This window comes from Giraffa tippelskirchi, chromosome 1, assembly GCF_054371585.1.
Source record: "Giraffa tippelskirchi isolate mGirTip1 chromosome 1, T2T-mGirTip1v1.2.pri, whole genome shotgun sequence".
Lineage (NCBI taxonomy): Eukaryota > Metazoa > Chordata > Mammalia > Artiodactyla > Giraffidae > Giraffa > Giraffa tippelskirchi.
This window is the reverse complement of record NC_137275.1, coordinates 26,064,061-26,082,656: the sequence shown is the minus strand read 5'-3', so window position 1 is coordinate 26,082,656 and position 18,596 is coordinate 26,064,061. Positions and strand designations below refer to the sequence as shown.

General features: G+C 42.5%; 1 protein-coding gene across 1 annotated transcript in view; it reads left to right on the top strand.

The window, feature by feature from the left end:
* Positions 1-5,507: 5,507 nt before the first annotated feature.
* Positions 5,508-18,596, top strand: part of PARM1 (prostate androgen-regulated mucin-like protein 1) — a 129,923-nt gene continuing 116,834 nt past the window's right edge. Inside the window, exon 1 of the mRNA XM_081586752.1 lies at positions 5,508-5,758. Within this exon, the coding sequence (XP_081442878.1) occupies positions 5,716-5,758 (43 nt within the window). The 5' untranslated portion in view covers positions 5,508-5,715. The remainder of the gene's footprint in view (positions 5,759-18,596) is intronic.

Below are 18,596 nucleotides of genomic sequence, written 5' to 3'. Positions count from 1 at the left end.
GGGACTTCTTTGGTGATCCAGTGGCTAGAAATCCACACTCCCAATGCAGGGGGCCCAGGTTTGATCCCTGGTCAGTGGACAAGATCCCACATGCCCCAACTAACAGTTTTCATGCCACAGCTAAAAAAAAAATATCCTGCATATAACAACTAAGATCCAGTGCAGCCAAATAAATAAATAAAATTAACAGTTTTAAAAAGTTTATACAAAATGTGTCTAGTCTGAATTGAGATATTATATAAGTATAGAATAAACATTGCACTGAGAAGCTTTAAAATGAGAAAAAGAATGTAAAATATCCTATTAATATTTTGCGATTTATTACATGTCGAAATAATATCTTATTTAGATACATCAAGTTAAATAAAGAATAGCATTAAAATTAAATCCACTTGCTCCTTTCTCCTTCTTCAAGATATGACTTTCAGAAATTTAAAAGTTACATTTGTGATTTGTATTGGACAATGCAGTATAAACTCAGTCAGGTTTTAGACTTGTTTGAATAAGAGGTTTCATTGTGTGTATCACCTCCAAGAGGCCAGTTCCTTCCTTCCTGGGATATTTTAAGGGTTTCTTCCTTAATTAAAGTAAAAATTAGTGACAAGGGGTTTGGTATCCTTAAAGAGCTCACACAGCTTCAAACAAGTTTATTTAAATCAGGGAAATAATCATGCTTCATCAAGCCCTTTTTTTGTTTTGGTCTAGTTTTGTTTGTTTGTTTTTTCATTTTTTTAAATTTATTTTTTAACTGAAGGATAATTGCCTTACAGAATTCTGTTGGTTTCAGCCAAACATCAACATGAATCAGCCATAGGTATACATATGTCCCCTCCCCCTTGAACCTCTATCAGGCCCTTTTAAAACTGCCTTTGTTCAAGCAAATATTTTTCTGGCAAAGTCCCAAGGTACTGTTTCCCATATTGCATCATTGCCTTTAATCTTTTTTATCATTAATATTTTAAAAAGGAAATAGGAATTAAAAACCGAGAAGCAAAGTTATGTAATGAAATACATAGCAGGACCCACAGAGGTATTTTTGCAATGCAACTTGGGAAGAGAAATGAAATCAAGACAAAATGAAAAAAGAAAATGAGTTGGCCAAAAGCTTTGTTCGGGAGCATTACATCTTATGTTGAAACCAAATGAACTTTTTGGCCAACCCAATATATCAGGGTCTTAAAGCTGCTGCCTTTGGGAGAGAGGGGGTTGGAGGAGGAGCTGTCAGAGACCATTTAGAATTTTCCCCTGAACTCAGATGTAGCAGGAGTGGAACTGCCCAAGGCACAGTTCAAGTTTCATAACTGCATATGAAGAAATAGTCACAGCAGCATTAATATTTTCTCCCTGTACTTTAGATCCCAAAATGATTTTTAAACGTACCTCAGTACTTTGGCCAACTGATGTGAAGAGTTGACTCATTGGAAAGGACCCTGATGCTGGGAAAGACTGAGGGCAAGAGAAGGGGGCAGCAAAGGATGAGATGGTTAGATAGCAACACTGACTCAATGGATATGAGTTTGAGTAAACTCCGGGAGACAGTGAAGAACAGGGAAGTCTGACATGCTGCAGTTCCTGGGGTCACAAAAAGTTGGACATGACTTAGCTACTGAATAACAAAGTTTCTCCTTTAATAATAACCTACATTTATTGGTGCCTAGAACATGCCAAGCATTTCACATATGTAATCCATTTAATCTTCGTGATGTCAGAAAGAAACCAAGGCAACAGACGTACCAAGTAATGTCAGTTAATAGATGGAATGGCAGGGATTAGAACCCAGCCTTCAGGGATCATGGGATAGACATCAGAATTCAGCCTCTAACTACCTCACCACTTCTCTCAACTGAGTTATTCTGTCTCTATTTGGCCATAATGAATCAAGAGTCAAGAGCTAACTCTTCCATATTATCTAATAGGCATTATCTGACTCTATCTATAAATTATGATAAATTCAGGATGTTGATGACTAAGTCAGCCAAGAGCGATTTTTTTTTAAATATTGAAAGTCTACAATCCTAGAAATTCATTTTAACAGTGATCAAAAAGAGTGGAAGTCAGTCAAAGGCAGGCTTATCTTAGATTTTATCCCAGGGGAGCATTATGAAAGAACCAGGAAATCTATGAAGAAACTGGCTTTTGCTATAAGATACGACTAAGAGGTTACATGCAAATTCCATCCCTGATCCCACTGTGAGGAGTGCAAGTCTCCCTACTTTAATATCTTAGCCTCTTTTGGTTTCCTTCATACTTAAACTTTTGAAAAGTATATCTCAGTCTCTTTATTTGTAAAATCTGGATAACCTTATAGAGTGTAAAGTTTAAACAGATTACTCAAAATGCTTGAAACAATCCCTAACATAACATAGAGGAGAGACTCAATAAATGTTACTGGGCATTCATTATTTATAATATTTCACATAATAAAGTATTGCATATATTTCGAGTTCTTTTTTATTCTGTTCAACAAAAAACCACTATAAAACAGTTCACTCATTTCTCCCATCCCCTTTCACTTTAACATAACAAATTACCACATATATTTTGGGCATCATTCAATGTTTGACTCCTCACTTCTAGAATATAAGCTTCCTGGTGGCAGAGACAATTAACCACTGTGGCACACATCACAACCATGAAGAATGTGCTTCCTGGTGGTGAAGAATCACCTGCAGTGCAGGAGATGCAGGAGACGTGGATTCAACTCCTAGAGAATAAAACGGCAACCCACTCCAGTATTCTTGCCAGGAAAATTCCACGGACAGAGGAGCCTGGCAGGCTACAGTCCATGGGGTCACAAAGAGTCAGACATGACTGAGCGACTGAGCACAACATCAATAAAATATGAGCAGAACAATCACTTCTGGGTGGAAAACATAAATGCTGCGCTCAGTTCTCCTCCTCACTCTTTCCTGAGTGTAGAAGACAGGGAGTACAACCCTGAATCCTGATGTAGAAGACATCTGCTCTGGGGAGTAGCTGGATCCACAGCCGATGATGATCAGAGAGAAGTAAACCTCTATTGTTTAGCCTCTGAGCAATAAGCAATATTGGGGTGGTTTATTACAGCAGCGTAACCGACCTACATTGACTATTACAACACATTTCATTCCCACAACCTAGTATAAGGTCTACTACCCAGTAAGTAATCAAATATGTTTTTACTAAATTAATAAATCAAAAGCTTTAACGGGTAATAAAGACTTAGTTAAATTATTTCCAACTCTATTCTGTGTACAATGAAAAGCTTTGGAAATTTTAACCAATTCACACGTGGGGATCATAATCTGCTGTTGCTAAGTGGCTTCCATCGTGTCTGACTCTTTGCAGCCCTATGGACTGTAACCCACCAAGCTCCTCTGTTCATGGCATTCTCCAGCCAAGCATACTGGAGTGGATTGCCATGCTGGGTACCGAACCAGCATCTTCGATATCAAAGCCAGTCACACATGCTTTGTACTACTAAGGGACTCCATTAAAGTTTTATTGAAATTTCAATAGAATTTCAATATAGAATTTTAATTTTATTAAAATTTCAATAGAATAATTTTTTCTGTGAAGTGTTTTTGAAAAATATTTCTGTCACAGAGTCACTTACTTAAGTGACCCTATCTAAAGGCACCAGTGCCTTACAGAACGTGCTTGCAAAACTCTGTGTGTGGTCCCTGCCTCCCCACCAGTCACCACACAGAAGCAGAAATTCTTCATAATCACGTAGATTACACTAGAAACCAGAAGGACCTGAAGGTCAAAAACATTAAGACAACTTGTTTAATAAATTGAATTTGCAGTTTTTCTGGTCAGGGAGGAGGAAAGGGAGATGGGCATCTGGTTACTTATTTCAGCAAGAATCAGTACATTTACCAAGACAAAAGAAAAACCATGAACTCAGTATAATTTGGTTGGGGAAGCATGACAAGCTCTATCAGTGGTAATGGTGGGGTCAGGCAGAGGAACTGATGTCATCACAGAAAGTCATGAGGTCCAAGAGACTGAGAAAATAAAACCTGAGGCTCTGTCTGGGAAATGAGAAAGAAGTCACAGGAAAAAAAAAAAATGTTGCCCTTCAGCACTACTAATGGTTCTGAGCAAATCAGTTCTTTAGAATGCTCCTTAATTCCTGCATCACCCCAGCTCTAGTGTCCAGGGAACCACGCTCAGTCACTTCAGTCGTTCCAACTCTTTGAGACTTCATGGACTGTAGCCCACCAGGATCCTCTGTCCATGGGATTTTCCTGGCAAGAATACTAGAATGGGTAGCCATGCCCTCCTTGGGGATCTTCCCTACCCAGGGATCAAACCTGCGTCTCCTGCATTTCAGGCAGATTCTTTACCGCTGAGCCTTCCAGGAAGCCAGTCTAGGGGACCACCAGGCTCATAATAACATAGATATTGGGAGGTGATCTGGCATCCGGTCTGAGAGAAATGTAGAAATAAGCAAGTCTAAGGTGGTGGGAGGATTAAGTGAAAGGTCAGCGTTGACCTGTGTGAACACAACAGAAACTCTGGGCTTTGAAGAGAGAGTACTGGGATGACCTGGGGTCCCTAGGCAGGCATCTTATCTCTACCATTATCTAGTTGTATGAACACAAGCAAGTACTTAAGCCTCTCAGTGCTTTCATTTTCTCCCCTGAAAATGAAGATATAACAGTGTCCACCTAAAAGGATTGCTCTGAAACCTTGACTTGGTTAATACCCGTACAGCACAGTCGTCCAGCACACAGCATTTCTCAGGAAATGACAACCTTTGCTCTTATGCCCTGAGACACAAACTCGTGACTTGTGGAATGCAGTCCTTACCAGTTCAGTGACCCTGGGCACATTACTTACCTTCTCTGTGCCTTGGCTTTCTCATCTGTAAAATGGAGTAATAATTCTTATGTCATAGGGCCATTAGAAGGCATCGTGATACACCTAGTAGGGTTCCTCGCTCATAGTTATCCCACGATCACTGACATTACCTGATATTAATACTATTTCTTCTGTTAACAGCAAGAAGCTGAATAGGATAGCAGACATTTTGGCTCAGGCACCAGGAAATGCAGTGGGGCTGAACGGGTGGGAGGATTTAAATGTACACACAGAATATTTGGAGAAATGAAAAAAAGAAAACGGCTCTCATATTTGGAAAAAAGTGTATGTGCTTACAACGGTGGGGTCTTGGCCCTTCGAGGTGACGCCTAAGATGGCATATGGTCACCAAGGTTGTAACTCATGTAAGAAAGCTGAGAAAAATTCCTGAGAACAGAAATCTGCTCTCACTTCTTTGCATTCCCTTAGTTCCCAGCTCAGTGCTAACGGCCCCAGACATTTGCTGAACCGGATCAGAACTCCGGTCTCGCGCCCTGACTGTCCAGCAGAGGCCGCCCTGGGCCGGGACTCTCGGGACTCGAGCGCCGGGAGAGGAAAGGCCAGGGGTGGCCTTGTCATCGCCGCGGGGCCCGGGTGGGAGGGGTTTGGCGGCGGCTGTTGCGGCGGCGGGGGCGGCCCCGGGCTCCGGCGGCTGGGATGGAGCAGAAGCGCGCCGGGCGCCGGAGGACGAGCAGCTGACGGAGCCGCGCGGCGCTCGCCTCGCTTCCCCTGCCGCCGCCCGGACAGCCCGGCTCCCGCCGCAGCCAGCGGGCCGAGGAGAAGCTGCCCGCGCCCGGGAGCGCTCGGTCAGTCCCGGCAAACTCTCCCGCCGCCCGCGCCGGGCTCGGCACCAAGTACCAAGGTACCATGGTCTGCAAGACCCTCTTCGCTCTCTGCATCTTCACGGCAGGTATTTTGGGGCGCTGTCCCTGGCGGAAGGGTCGGGCGCGGTCTGGGACCCGAGGCCAGCGCTGGGGTGGGAGCTGAAGGCGGGGGATCGGGAAGTAAGTCGCCGCGCGCGGTTGGCAGGAGTGATGCGAGCCTCTTGGGTTGCGCAAAGGTATGTGCGCACTTGGTTTTGGGGTGATACGCGTTTTTGGAGATCCTGTGCCGAGGCGGACCGAGGGGTTGACAGGGTTCTTCCAGCCGCGGCTCGCCCCCGCAACAAACTCCGGGCTTTGTGAAACAGGTGGCTGCCCGACGCGTTTGAAGCCGGGCTTGGCGACGCTGGGGTTTCTCGGGTCTCCGAGTACGCCCTGCCAGAGTTGGGCGTCAGACTTCCTGACGCGGTTGCACCCAGGGAGGGATGAGAAGAAGAAGCAGGCGGGGGATAGCATCTGGGAAAGCGTGAAGTCTTGGCTGCGCACCCAGCCGGGCTGGTTTGCGTTCCCCGAGTTTTTGGTGGGCTCTGTCTCCGCGTCCTTTCCTATTTACGCTTGAGGATGGTGCGGCACTGACAGCCCCGCTCCCACCCGGCTCGAGCTTCGCATCACCGCTGGGGAGTTTCCACTTCTACCTTGTGGCCCCGAGGCTCCCCAGAATCCGTGCCCCCTGGCTGAAACTGTTAACTTGGCAAAAACTAGCATTCTCCCGGTTCCACCCCGGCCCCGCCGGCCGGCTCGGCTTCCCCACGCGCGTATTTCTCTGGACCACGGGCGGCGGCGGCCTCTAAGCAGGGGATTGGGGAGAGAGGAGCCCGGGGACTGAGCTCGGCTTGGTGGGGAGATGCGGAAAGGCGCTTTGAGTCAGAGGTTGGGGTACTCAGTTTTTCTAGAAAATGCAGGCCAACAAGGGACAGGCATGGGTGGAAAAAGCCGCCGAGTGCGCGGACGCCGGCGTGTTTAGAGATAAGAATGTCCCAAAGCCACGTCCATACACAAGTCATTTGACTCATGCTTGTAGAACGTGTATATATGTTTTTCGTCCTGAATTGCTTGGGTTCCTGCCATCATGGACGCAAGTCGTCACAATCCCATGAAAAGAAACTAGGGATTTCCTGGCAGCTCAACAAAGGATAATGCAGTTTTGAGGAAAAGTTTCTCAACTTGAGGCTAGAGCGAGTCTTCTTCCTCTACTTGCTAAGCGCCTCAGAAAGCTGTCTTTTCTCTCTGGTGTCTGCAGTGTTCTGAGAGTCCGTATCCTCGCTCGGCCAGGCTGGGAGCGCACGGGTCCCGGCAAGTGTGACAGCCGAGGGTCCCGGCATTGCCAAGAAACGTTTATGAAATGACAGGGAAGGTGCCTTCCATTCTCCTCGCTAGAAATCTTTTCATGAGGCTCGAGGCTCAGAAAACTGTCCATTAGCCAGTAGAGCTAGTAGGTAGGTTTGTTGGCTAATTTTATTTAGTGGCTTGTCTTTTTAATTTCTTCCTGTTTTTTTTTTTTTAACAACTCTAGCAGTTGGCAACGCTGGGATTAGGCAGTGTATTGTGGCTCCCCTCCACCCCCTCCCCGCAAGGAGCTCACGATTTTTTCTCCCTCCTTGGCCAGTTTTAGAGTTTAGCTCTGGTGGTTTTTTGCAGCTGAAATCTTGCCCTTGTTCCTGGACAGAGTGAGAAGGCTGGTAGCTCAGGGACTGACTGAGTAGCCTCACTCTCATCCTAAAGCACCTGTGTTGAGGTCAGCGTCCAGATCACAGCCTCTGAGTTCCCGGGCTCCTCTGACCCCCGGAAGACATAGTTATGTTTCTGGGTCCATCTGCCAAACAGAGATTGCGGAAGCTTCATCCTTTCCTCTGAGTTTGTGCCTGGGAAGAAGTCTCTTTGGGGATCAGTGTGTTGTTAGATCTACCTACAGTAAGTTATCAGGAAAATCATATAAAAATATGTGTAAATACCTTATGAGCTTCTCTACATCCCAAAGTAGGGTGCTTTCAGAATCTAAAATACGACTTTTCTGAAAAAGTTGGTAAAGGAGAGAGGGACTAGGGTTCTTAAGATGAAAGTGGCATGCATGTTTCAGTGGATCATTCTGGCTCCCTTGTCAAAGCTCTAGTTAGTTTCACCAGGCAGTTGCTTTTTCTTTTCTTTTGTTTCTTTTTTAATCCCTCCACCTTTAGTGGCTTCAGGAAATTTTCTGTAAAACTCTTAAGATGATACTTTCTTGAGTCAGGAAGGGGTGTAGCAGGGAACATTTTTTTTAGCTTAATAAATCTACTCATTATAAATACTTAGCATTTCTTCCAGCCTGTATAATGGACACTTGTGAATATCTGTGCATTGTCAACAATGCAGCAAAAGTAGACCTCTACACTTAGTTGTATTTTATTTTATTTTATTTTATTGCTTTTTATTTATTTGTGTATTTATTATTATTTTTTTTAATAAATTTATTTATTTTAGTTGGGGGCTAATTACTTTACAATATTGTAATAGTTTTTGCCATACATTGACATGAATCAGCCATTAGTTGTATTTTAAAAACAAGGAAGAGAGAAATCTGAGGCTGTCATCACTTCTTCCAGAGCTGATTGTGGTAGAAAACTAGTGTGGCTGTTTTACAAACCATTCCCAAACACCTCTAAGACCAGTACTCTAGGCATACAGAAACATTACCTCTAAATTACAAGCCAGAACCTCTGAGGTTTGGCATCAGAACCAAGAGGAAAGGGAGAATGACGGGCCACAGGAAGTTTCCATCTTCATCCCTCTCTGTTTCCCCACTGGATTCAATTCTGTCATTCCCACCACCATCGTTGCCACCCTCCAGTTCTCTATGGCGCAATATGTTTAAAAATTCCCATACAAATTGTGAAATGATTTGTTCTAGTTCTGTGAAAAATACCGTTGGTATCTTGATAGGGATTGCATTGAATCTATAGATTGCTTTGGGTAGTATACTCATTTTCACTATATTAATTCTTCCAATCCATGAAAGATGGTAACGATAACCCTATATGCGAGACAGAATAAGAGACACAGATGCATAGAACAGTCTTATGGACTCTGAGGGAGAAGGTGAGGGTGGGACGTTCTGAGAGAATAGCATTGAAACATGCATATTATCATATGTGAAACAGAACACCATTCCATGTTCGATGCATGAGACAAATGCTCAGGGCTGGGGCAATGGGATGACCCAGAGGGATGGGATGGGAAGGGAGGTGGGAGGGGGGTTCAGGATGGGGAACACATGTAAACCCATGGCTGATTCATGTCAATGTATGGCAAAAACCACTACAATATTGTAAAGTAATTAGCCCCCAACTAAAATAAATAAATTTATTTAAAAAAAAATTCCCTCACTGAGACATCTGAGATTTGCTGGAACTTTCCAAAGGCCTTTTCCAAACATTCAAGGAGTTCAAAGGAGAAACAAGCATAGATAAGAAAGACATAAACCCCTTGACTCAATGTTTTATGACGTGGGTTCTGCCCTATCTGCCCCTGGTCTCCTCACCCCCACCCCAGGGAGAATGCTGCATTCTGCCCCATTGCCCAAGCTTGGTGATCAAGACCAGCAGGGCTAAATTCCAGTCTTCCACCCAGCTCAAGAGCCTATTTATGTCTTGAGCCTGTAACATCATTCTTCAGGTGACTAACATATCAAATGTCCTTCCTGGAAGACCCCACCCTCCACATTTATGGTTCTGTTCTCACTATAGGTCCCGATATATGGAAGGGCCTTATCATAAACATATTAAAGGCGTATCATAAATCTTACCATAAACATGTTAAAAATAAACCCCCCAAAATGCACCCACGTTTAAGGCAACAGCAGGATTGCCTATGGTTGATTGAGAGTGGAGGTGAAGGGTGGCATGCATCGCTTTAGTGTGGTTACCACCTATTCCCCGAAGTCTGCGTCACAAGGGGACACATCCTTCACTGGGAAACCTACCTGAGAAGGTAGTTCTCTATTAACATGGGATACTTTTGTTGAGACAGTATTGCAAAGTGGTGAGCACTCAAATTCTGCAGTTAGATTGCCTTGTACAAAGCAAAATTATTACCACTTAATTGTATAATCTAAGGACTTCATCTAACCATTCTTGACTTTTCTAATCTACAAAACTGAAGGAATAAAACCTCATTAGGTTGTTGAAAGTGGTAAATGACTGTTCATACCTATAATGCCTGGGACATAGTAAGCACTCAATAAGTATTAGCAGTTGTTATTGCTATTATTCTGATTAATAAAGGTGACTGTGTTCAGCACCAATTAGGTCATCCTCTCTGAAGTGTATGTGTTTCTGCTTGGCCTGTGTAAATTGAAGATCTCAACTAATATTCCAGCACAGTGCCAGCTGTTCTGGCAAATCCTCATGTGCAAATTAAGAAAAGATTCAGCTGAGCCTACTAAATGCCTAATTTGAAAAGGTTACTAATGTGCCAGCTCAAATTTAGCACAACAGTCCAAAAAACACTTGGTAACAAACAGAAGTTTCACCGAAGACTTTATTTCTTCCACAGAGTCTCTTGCAAACTGATGTGTTTCAAGAGCCCAACTCAGCTAAACCTTAAGGTCAAACAAGGCTTCCCTCGTGGCTCAGTGGTAAAGAATTCGCCTGCCAATGCAGGAGACATGGGTTTGATGCCTAGGACTTAAACATCCCACATGTCACACCACGACTATTGAGTCTGTGTTCTAAGAACCTGAAAACTGCTCTAAGGTCATGCACCACAACTACTGAAGCCCGCACCATAGAGCCATGCCACACAACAAGAGAAGCCACTACAATGAGAAGCTCCAATGAGAATCACTACACTGCAGTGAAGAGCGGACTCCACTCACTGCACCTAGAGAAAAGCCTGTGCAACAACAAAGACTCAGCATAGCCAAAAATGAATAAATGAACAAATAAAATTTTTTAAAAAAATGTCAGGTGCTCAGATCCACAAATTTTGGATAATTGAGATCAAACAACTTAGGAAAAGGCATTTCGTGGTGTATGAATGACCCAGCATGTCTCTCTCCAGAATCCAAAATCATCAGTAATGGCCAGATCTCTAATTTAACCTGATCATTTGGGCCTAATTTAGTGGTGCTTATGTTTTTATAAGAAAAATATTGGCCAAATGTTTACACTGTTTGAGCAGATTTTCTTAAACAATAATTTTGCAGGGGGCAGCAGGGGTAGGGGGGGTACAGCATTCACTGGAAATGAAGAGAGACATTAAACATATTTTCAAAAGGGAATGGCTGTTTTTTAACACCCAAATGAAAGGAATCTTGCTATAGCATTTACAATAGTTTTCTCTCTTTTTGAAATATCTGTTACTGAAATTGTATACATTAGTTTAGGAAACAAATAGAGTCATCCCTCAGTATCCACAGCCTGCTCTCACCATACGAAAATCCTCAGATGCTTAAGTTTCTTATATAAAATGGCATATAACCTACGCACAGCCTTCTGTATACTTTAAATCATCTGTGGTGTTGGAAAAGACTCTTGAGAGTCCCTTGGACTGTAAGGAGATCAAATCAGTCAATCCTAAAGGAAATCAACCCTGAATATTCATTGGAAAGACTGATGCTGAAGCTGAAGCTCCAATACTTTGGCCACCTAATCTGAAGAGCTGACTCATTAGAAAAGACCCTGATGCTGGGAAAGATTGAGGGCAGGAGGACAACGGGGTGACAGAGGATGAGATGGTTGGATGGCATCATCGACTCAATGGACATGAGTTTGAGCAAACTCTGGGAGATGGTGAAGAACAGGGAAGTCTGGCATGGTGCTGTCCATGGGGTCGCAAAAAGTCAGACACGACTTAGCAACTGAGTAACAACAATAGCAAGGTTGCTTAAAATACCCAATGCAATGTAAATGCTATGTCAGTTGTTTCAGGCATGCAGCAAGTTCAAGTTTTGCTTTTTGGAACTTTCTGGAATTTTTTTTTACAATATTTTCGGTCTGAGGTTGGTTGACTCCATAAATGCAGACCCCACAGATATGGAAATCTGACTGTATTTGCTTTGCTAGCAAGATATTGAATAAAACAGCTGCCTAGAAAAAATTCATGCTTCATTTGGGATATAGCAGTGGTCATGAAAAGAAGTAGGCCAACAGTGGGTACCTGCGATTGCTTTTTTACTTGGAGTGTTAGTTGCTTAGTCGTGTCCTACTCTTTGCGACCCCATGAACTGTAGCCCGCCAAGCTCCTCTGTCCATGGGATTCTCCCAGGCAAGAATGTTGGAGTGGGTTGCCATTTCCTTTTCCAGGGGATCTTCCCAGCCCACAGATTGAACCTGGGTCTCCTGTATTGCAGGCAGATTCTTTACCGTATGAGCCACCAAGGAAGCTCTAACCTATTAACCACTTTTACTTGGAAGTGCAAGGTTAATAGGTTATCATCCAGTTAATGTACAATTAGGGTGAATCCCATGGACAGAGGAGCCTGACAGTCTACAGTCCTTAGGGTTGCACAGAGTTGGACATGACTGAAGGGACTTAGCACACACACAGGGTTACTATAAAATAAGACTCGTTTGTGTACGTAGTTCATGGCATTACATTTTGTAGTCACAGCTTAAATTATTTTAGTGATGGGGATTGATGTGACATCAGATTTTCTGATGTGTGGATCTTTAAATAGTCTTCATGATCCTTTACAGCAGCTTAGCTCATTTCTTTTACCTGTTCTAATATTGTTGAGACTTTTGCTGTTTATAAGGTAATAGAAACCGTTCAAGCAGAATAAATGATTATATAATTGTTTCCATCTGTGTTTTTCATTGGTGCAAGATAGTATAATGTTGATTGAAAATAAGCTATTTTAATTTTCCTTGGGTGAGTATTGCCAGCTTTAGCAATGAAAAATATAGGTTGTCCGGTCCAGTTTGAATTTAAGTAAATATGAATTCTGAGTCTATCCCACTTAGAGCTTGGGACACACTTAAGCTAACTAATTCTTCCTTGTTTATCTTGAATTCTGATGTAATGAGGCACGCTGTATTTTGTCTAGCAGTGCTACCTTTGGCCTTCCATATGTGGTTCATCAGAGCAATACGTTTGACATAGGATTGGCTTTATTTTGAACTGTGCCTCACCCAGCTTTAGCTTCCCTACACCATTTCATTCATTCGTCACAATCTATTCATGGGAAGAGGACACCGAGATTTCAAAGCAGCTCTGTCTCTGGAAACAACTTACAAGGTTAGGATTCAGAGGCAGCTCTCCAGTGGAACGTTTTGAATTGGATTGCATATCCATTCACTGTGCACTGTGGTGTGTTTCTGAACAAGTGGTGGGATTTCTTTAGCCTCCCCGAGGCTACATTACTTTACCTCGCTTGTGACCTTTCCTTCAAGAAAAACAAAGTATATTGTTTAAAATGGTAGCACTGTTCTTGCATAGGAGCTGAAACTAGGAGCTTTGCAGAATCCAGCTGGCAGCTGATTAAAAAAGAAAGTTATAGAACAGCTTTGGATTTCAAAGTTCTCTTCTGTGCCAGGATTTTAACACATCTCACAAATATTACATAAGGTTTGCATAATTCCTACAGGAAAGGTCTATACGTATCGCTTAAAAGCTGTGGCTCTATGAAGCCTAAAGCAGCATATTAGACAGAATTTCAAGGCAGATTGGGGGAAAAAAAATCCTTGAAGCAACTAGGCTGTGCTGGAAATTTGTACCTTTATACCTAAGGCCAAATATCTGAATAGGTGATTGTTAAGTGGAAAAAAATTGTGGAAATTTACCAGGTGTGATATTTAGAAAATACGTCTATTCAATACAAAATAAGATGGATGATAGAGTACAACTTTGATAATATCTTACACTTGCAGTCCAAATTCTGACACTTGATTTTCTTTTCTATCAAGGAGGAAATAAGGACAGAAATTTTAGAGCAGGTATTGCACATGAAAAGAATTGGGAGAGAGGGGATTTTGTTTATTTGATTTTTCATTTTTTTGGTCATGGTTGTGAACTTAAAGCTACCATTCAGGCTTCCTGCTGATTAGAACACATTAAAATATACATTGCCTTTAAAATTAGGATATTCTTGCCAGGTTTGTGTAGTACAGAAGCATAACCTCATTACTGAGAGGGTTTATTCACCAGTCTTGTATCCAGGATGAATTGTTACTGGCACTGTCCCCCTTATAAAACCTTTTCATTTTGCATTGGAAAAGCTTTTGTGATCCTACAGATAGACGGCAGACAGATACCATTTTACTGGCACTGAACAGTTATTTCATCGTTAAACCCTCTATATTGCATGATTCTTGCTTTGTAATTTGGACTGTAATTTGGAGTCTTTAGAAAGAACAGTAACAATTATTGTGAGGATAAAAGATGCCCTCTTTATTCACCATGCAAAAAGCTGCATGTATTTTGTTGTTTGTTGCTCAGTGGCTCAGTCATATCCGACTCTTTGCAACCCCATGGGCTGCAGCACACCAGGCTTCCCTGTCCTTCCCTATCTCCCCGAGTTTGCTCAAATTTCTGTCCACTGGGTCAGTGATACCATCAATCATCTCATCCTGCCCTCATTTTTTTAGGGAAATGTTTAAGATCCCGGTCATTCTCTTGAGTTAAAGTAATGTGTCACATTAGGAGAGGACTCAGTCCATCTCAGAATTACAACATGAGGGTCTCTCGAAGCCCATTTGTCCATCAGAAGGTCCTAAGGAATCTGGTGGTCTGAACACCTCTTTCTTGGTTTGGGAAAAGTAGGCTATTGGTGGATCACATACTGCTGGTCATTGAAATTCTCTCTGTTGTTGGATCAGCTGCATGAGAGGTAACATCAAGCTGAATATGGCCATCACCCAACTGATGGGAACTCAGCATATTTTATCTTAAAAATTGCAATGTTGTCAGAAATGGCAATCCAGAGGAGAGATCTCTAGAACTGAACTTTCTGAAGGACTGCTCAGACAGTTCTGAGTAGGAGAAAGAATTACAAATTTTTGAGGATAAATAATCGTTTAAAGTTAGTTGTTGTTTAGATATTAAGTCATGTCTGACTCTTTTGTGACCCATAAACTGTAGCCCACCAGGCTCCTCTGTCCATGGGATTTCCCAGGCAAAAATTTGGAATGGGTTGCCATTTCTTTCTCCAGGGAATCTGCCCAACCCAGGGATCACACCCACATCTCCTGCATTGGCAAATAGATTCTTTACCACTGAGCCACCGGGGAAGCAATATGGTTTACCTTCCAGGAGACGTAGGTGAGAAAGGAAGTGTGATATCAAATTATTGTATATGTGGAAAATGGATAAGAAATGGACAGAGGGCAGGGGCCATGGCTGTTTCAGAATTTCTGGGGAGAATACATGGAAGAGGCTCGGAGTGGCCCGCTACATGACATGGAGAGAATATCAGATGCCTGAGAATGTCAGATGGCTGAGGCTGAGAAGTAAGCATTGAAATTTTGGGGGCTACTAAAGTTCAAACCATCTCCTTGATGCTGCTGCTGGAAATGGAAAATTAATCAAGTTTCACTTTTAGACAAGGGGGATAAACAATTTTCCCTCAAAATTTATATGCATATCAAGCGTCTTTTAGTCCACCTTTCTAGTTTTGTGAAAGGTTGCAAATTGAGCCTTTCAGAGGAATCATTGTGATGGCCCTTAAATGCCCTGAGATTTCAAGAGAAATTCAGCTGCATGGTTTGGTTCCATGAAGGAGGGCTGAGTGGAGCTGAGTGACTGGCCTTGCCCATTTCCAGGCAGTCCTCCTGGATTGCACTTCCCGAAGAGTCCTATTTTGAGCAGATTTTTCTTTCAATGCTTATAGGAAGAGAAACACAGCCCTGGTATTTACCTGGTAAGGATAAGATTTGTGTTACTTCCTCTGAGAAGCAGCGTGATGTGGTGAAAGGGGCTTTGGAGGAAGACAGGCTGGTGGGATGCCAGCTCCAGGGTGTGGGTTTCCTCCTTGTAGAGTCATGATAATGTGTTTATTATCATAAACATTGAGTGCCATGTAGGTAAACATCCAGTGAAGGTTTATTAAACAGGTACACCAACAGATAGAAGATTTCTTTTATTTCATTTGTTTATCTGCCTCTTCCTCCTAAAATGTAAGGTGCATGAGAATTTTAGCTGTTTTGTCTCTGCTGTCCTCTCAAGCTTGGAGAACAGAGCAAGACATGGAATGAGTGCCTAGCAAATATTCGTTAAATTAATTTTTAATAGAGAAACTACACGTCTGTCTAAGGCTCTGGAGATATGGCAATGAACAGAATAAGATGGAAGACTACCCTCAGAGAACTTACATTCTTTGAGGATGATGAATTTTGACTTGGTCAATATGACTGTCTCACAGTCATCTCAAATCCATGACATCAAAATCTTGTAATCTGAATGTAGCCATAAGGGTTAATTTTGAATCCATACTGGATCTGCTTCTGTGACTTTAATTCTAACTTTGCCCTTGTAGTTATTATAGGCATACATAATGGCTTGCCTCGGGAGTGCTACCCACCCACCTCTGCTTGACCCTTGGGCTAGGGTGCCCTTGTTTGACTCACAGGGAGAGAGCCTGACCCTGTCCACCTGTTAAGGGCTGTAAGGAAGTGAAACTAACATATGCCCCTGCTGAGGCTTGCCGTTCTAGAAGATATTTGCACGAATTAAATGGTCTTTTTACTGTGTTTCCTCACCTCCCCTCATCTCTGATCCATAAAAGAACCTGGCATCCAGGCCCCAACAAGATGGTTACTTTGAGGCCCTAATCTGCCATCTTCTCCATCAACCAGCTTTCCAAATGAAGTTGTCTTCCTTGCCTCAACACCTCATCTCAGATTTATTGGCCTATCCTGCGGTGAGCTGAGCAAACTTGGACTCCGTTACATGAACTCTTGGACTTTTCTCCTTAAGCAGGCCCCAGTGGAGGCCTTCCTCACCCCAGTTAGTGGCAACCCCAACTTTTGAATTGCACACACTGAAAATCTGGAGTCATCTTTTTTTTTTTTTTGCCTTTTAAACTTTTTATTTTGTATTTGAGTATAGCCAATTAACAATGTTGTGATGGTTTCAGATGAACAGCTAAGGGATTCAGCCATACATATACATATATCCATTCTCCCTCAAACTCCCCTCCCATCCAGGCTGCCACATAAAATTGAGCAGAGGTCCATATAGTAGGTCCTTGTTAGTTATCCATTTTAAATCTAGCAATGTGTACATGTCCATCCCAAACTATCCCTTCCCCCATCCATCCCCCTCAGCAACCATAAGTTCATCTTCTAAGTCTGTGAGTTTCTTTCTATTTTGTAAGTAAGATCATTTGTATCATTTCTTTTTAGATTCCACGTATAAGGGATGTCACAAGTATTTCTCCTTCTCCTTCTGACTTACTTCATTTCAGTATGACAATCTCTACGTCCATCTATGTTGCTGCAAATAGCATTATTTCATCATTTTTAATGGCTGAGTAACACTCCATTGTATATATGTACTACGTCTTCTTATAATGAGTCATCTTTGAGTCTCTTTTTCTCTCAACACCCCTCATCCAATGCTTCAAGGGCTTCTGTTCGCCCTGCCTTTAATGTTCATACAGAAGTCAGACTCTTTCTGTCACCTTCATTAGTGTCTGTGGTGTGATCCCCCATACTCTTTCTCTTGGGATCCTGCAGGGGCCTCCTCTCAGGCCTTGCACCTTTAACCCTTTACACGCTAAGGTCTGGTTTCTACAGAGCAGAGGTCGATCCAGTGGAAATGTATCAAATGATGCCATTGCTCTGTTCACAGCTCTGCCACAGCTTCCTGGTGCAACAGAGTAAAATTCCAGCCCATGTCCTTAGAGCTGCCATCCAGATCTTCCTTAGCTGCTCCCTGTTCATCCTTGGACTCATATTTCTACCTCTCTTCTGGTCCCCTGGCACCAGTCACACTGGTTTCCTTATCACATACCATGGCTGGTTCCTATCTCTGGAATATCCATGTGGATATTCTCCAGATATCCACATGGTTAATTTCTTCACCTCCCTAAAACCTTTGCTCAAATATCACCTTCTCAGTGAGTCTTGACCCTGATCAACAGTTTTATAATTGGAGTATAATTGCTTTACAATGTTGTGATAGTTTCTGCTGTACAATGAAATGAATCAGCTATATGTATACATATATTCCCTCCCTCTTGGACATCCCTCCATCCCAAACCCTCTAGGTCATCACAGAACAACGAGCTGAGTAGTCTGTTCCGCCTGCCGACATCATATTCCCCATGCCTCTGCTTTTTCCTTAACATCTCTCTCCTTTCATCCCTAGTCTCTTACCACCCTGGGATTTTTGTCTTTTGCTCTGGTATCCCCAGTGCTGGGTGGCACTAAGGGGATACTCAGAATATATTTGTAGAACTGAATGAGTCAAATCTATTTTTGAGGGCAGGCAAAATGAAGACTTAAATTTTACCTTCTATCCCCTCAAAAGGAGACATGGGCAGACTGACTTACTATCAAGTGCTTGTGTCTATTGTTTCCAAATAGCTTAAAAAAAAATGAGTCAGTCTATTCATTTTCATTGAGGGTTACAGAAGCTGAACTTGAAAATCAGCTTTTTTAAAGCTATACATATACAAAACACTTTTTTTTTTTAAGGCAAGACTTTTTTTTTTTTTTTTTGCCATGGATATCACTTGAAAATAGTTGAAACTTCTTAGTCTCTGGTCAATGAAGAAAATGTCACCTTTGAGCTAAGCTAGAGAAGATAAAGATACTTCCACTATTTGAACATCTTTGAAAATTTTCTGAATAGCTAAAAGAGCCTGATGATGAAAGTGATTTGAGCCTAAGGGAAGCGTGACTGGCAATTTCCCAGTGGTGTCCAAGAAACTTAAGTCAATTCAAATGTTGA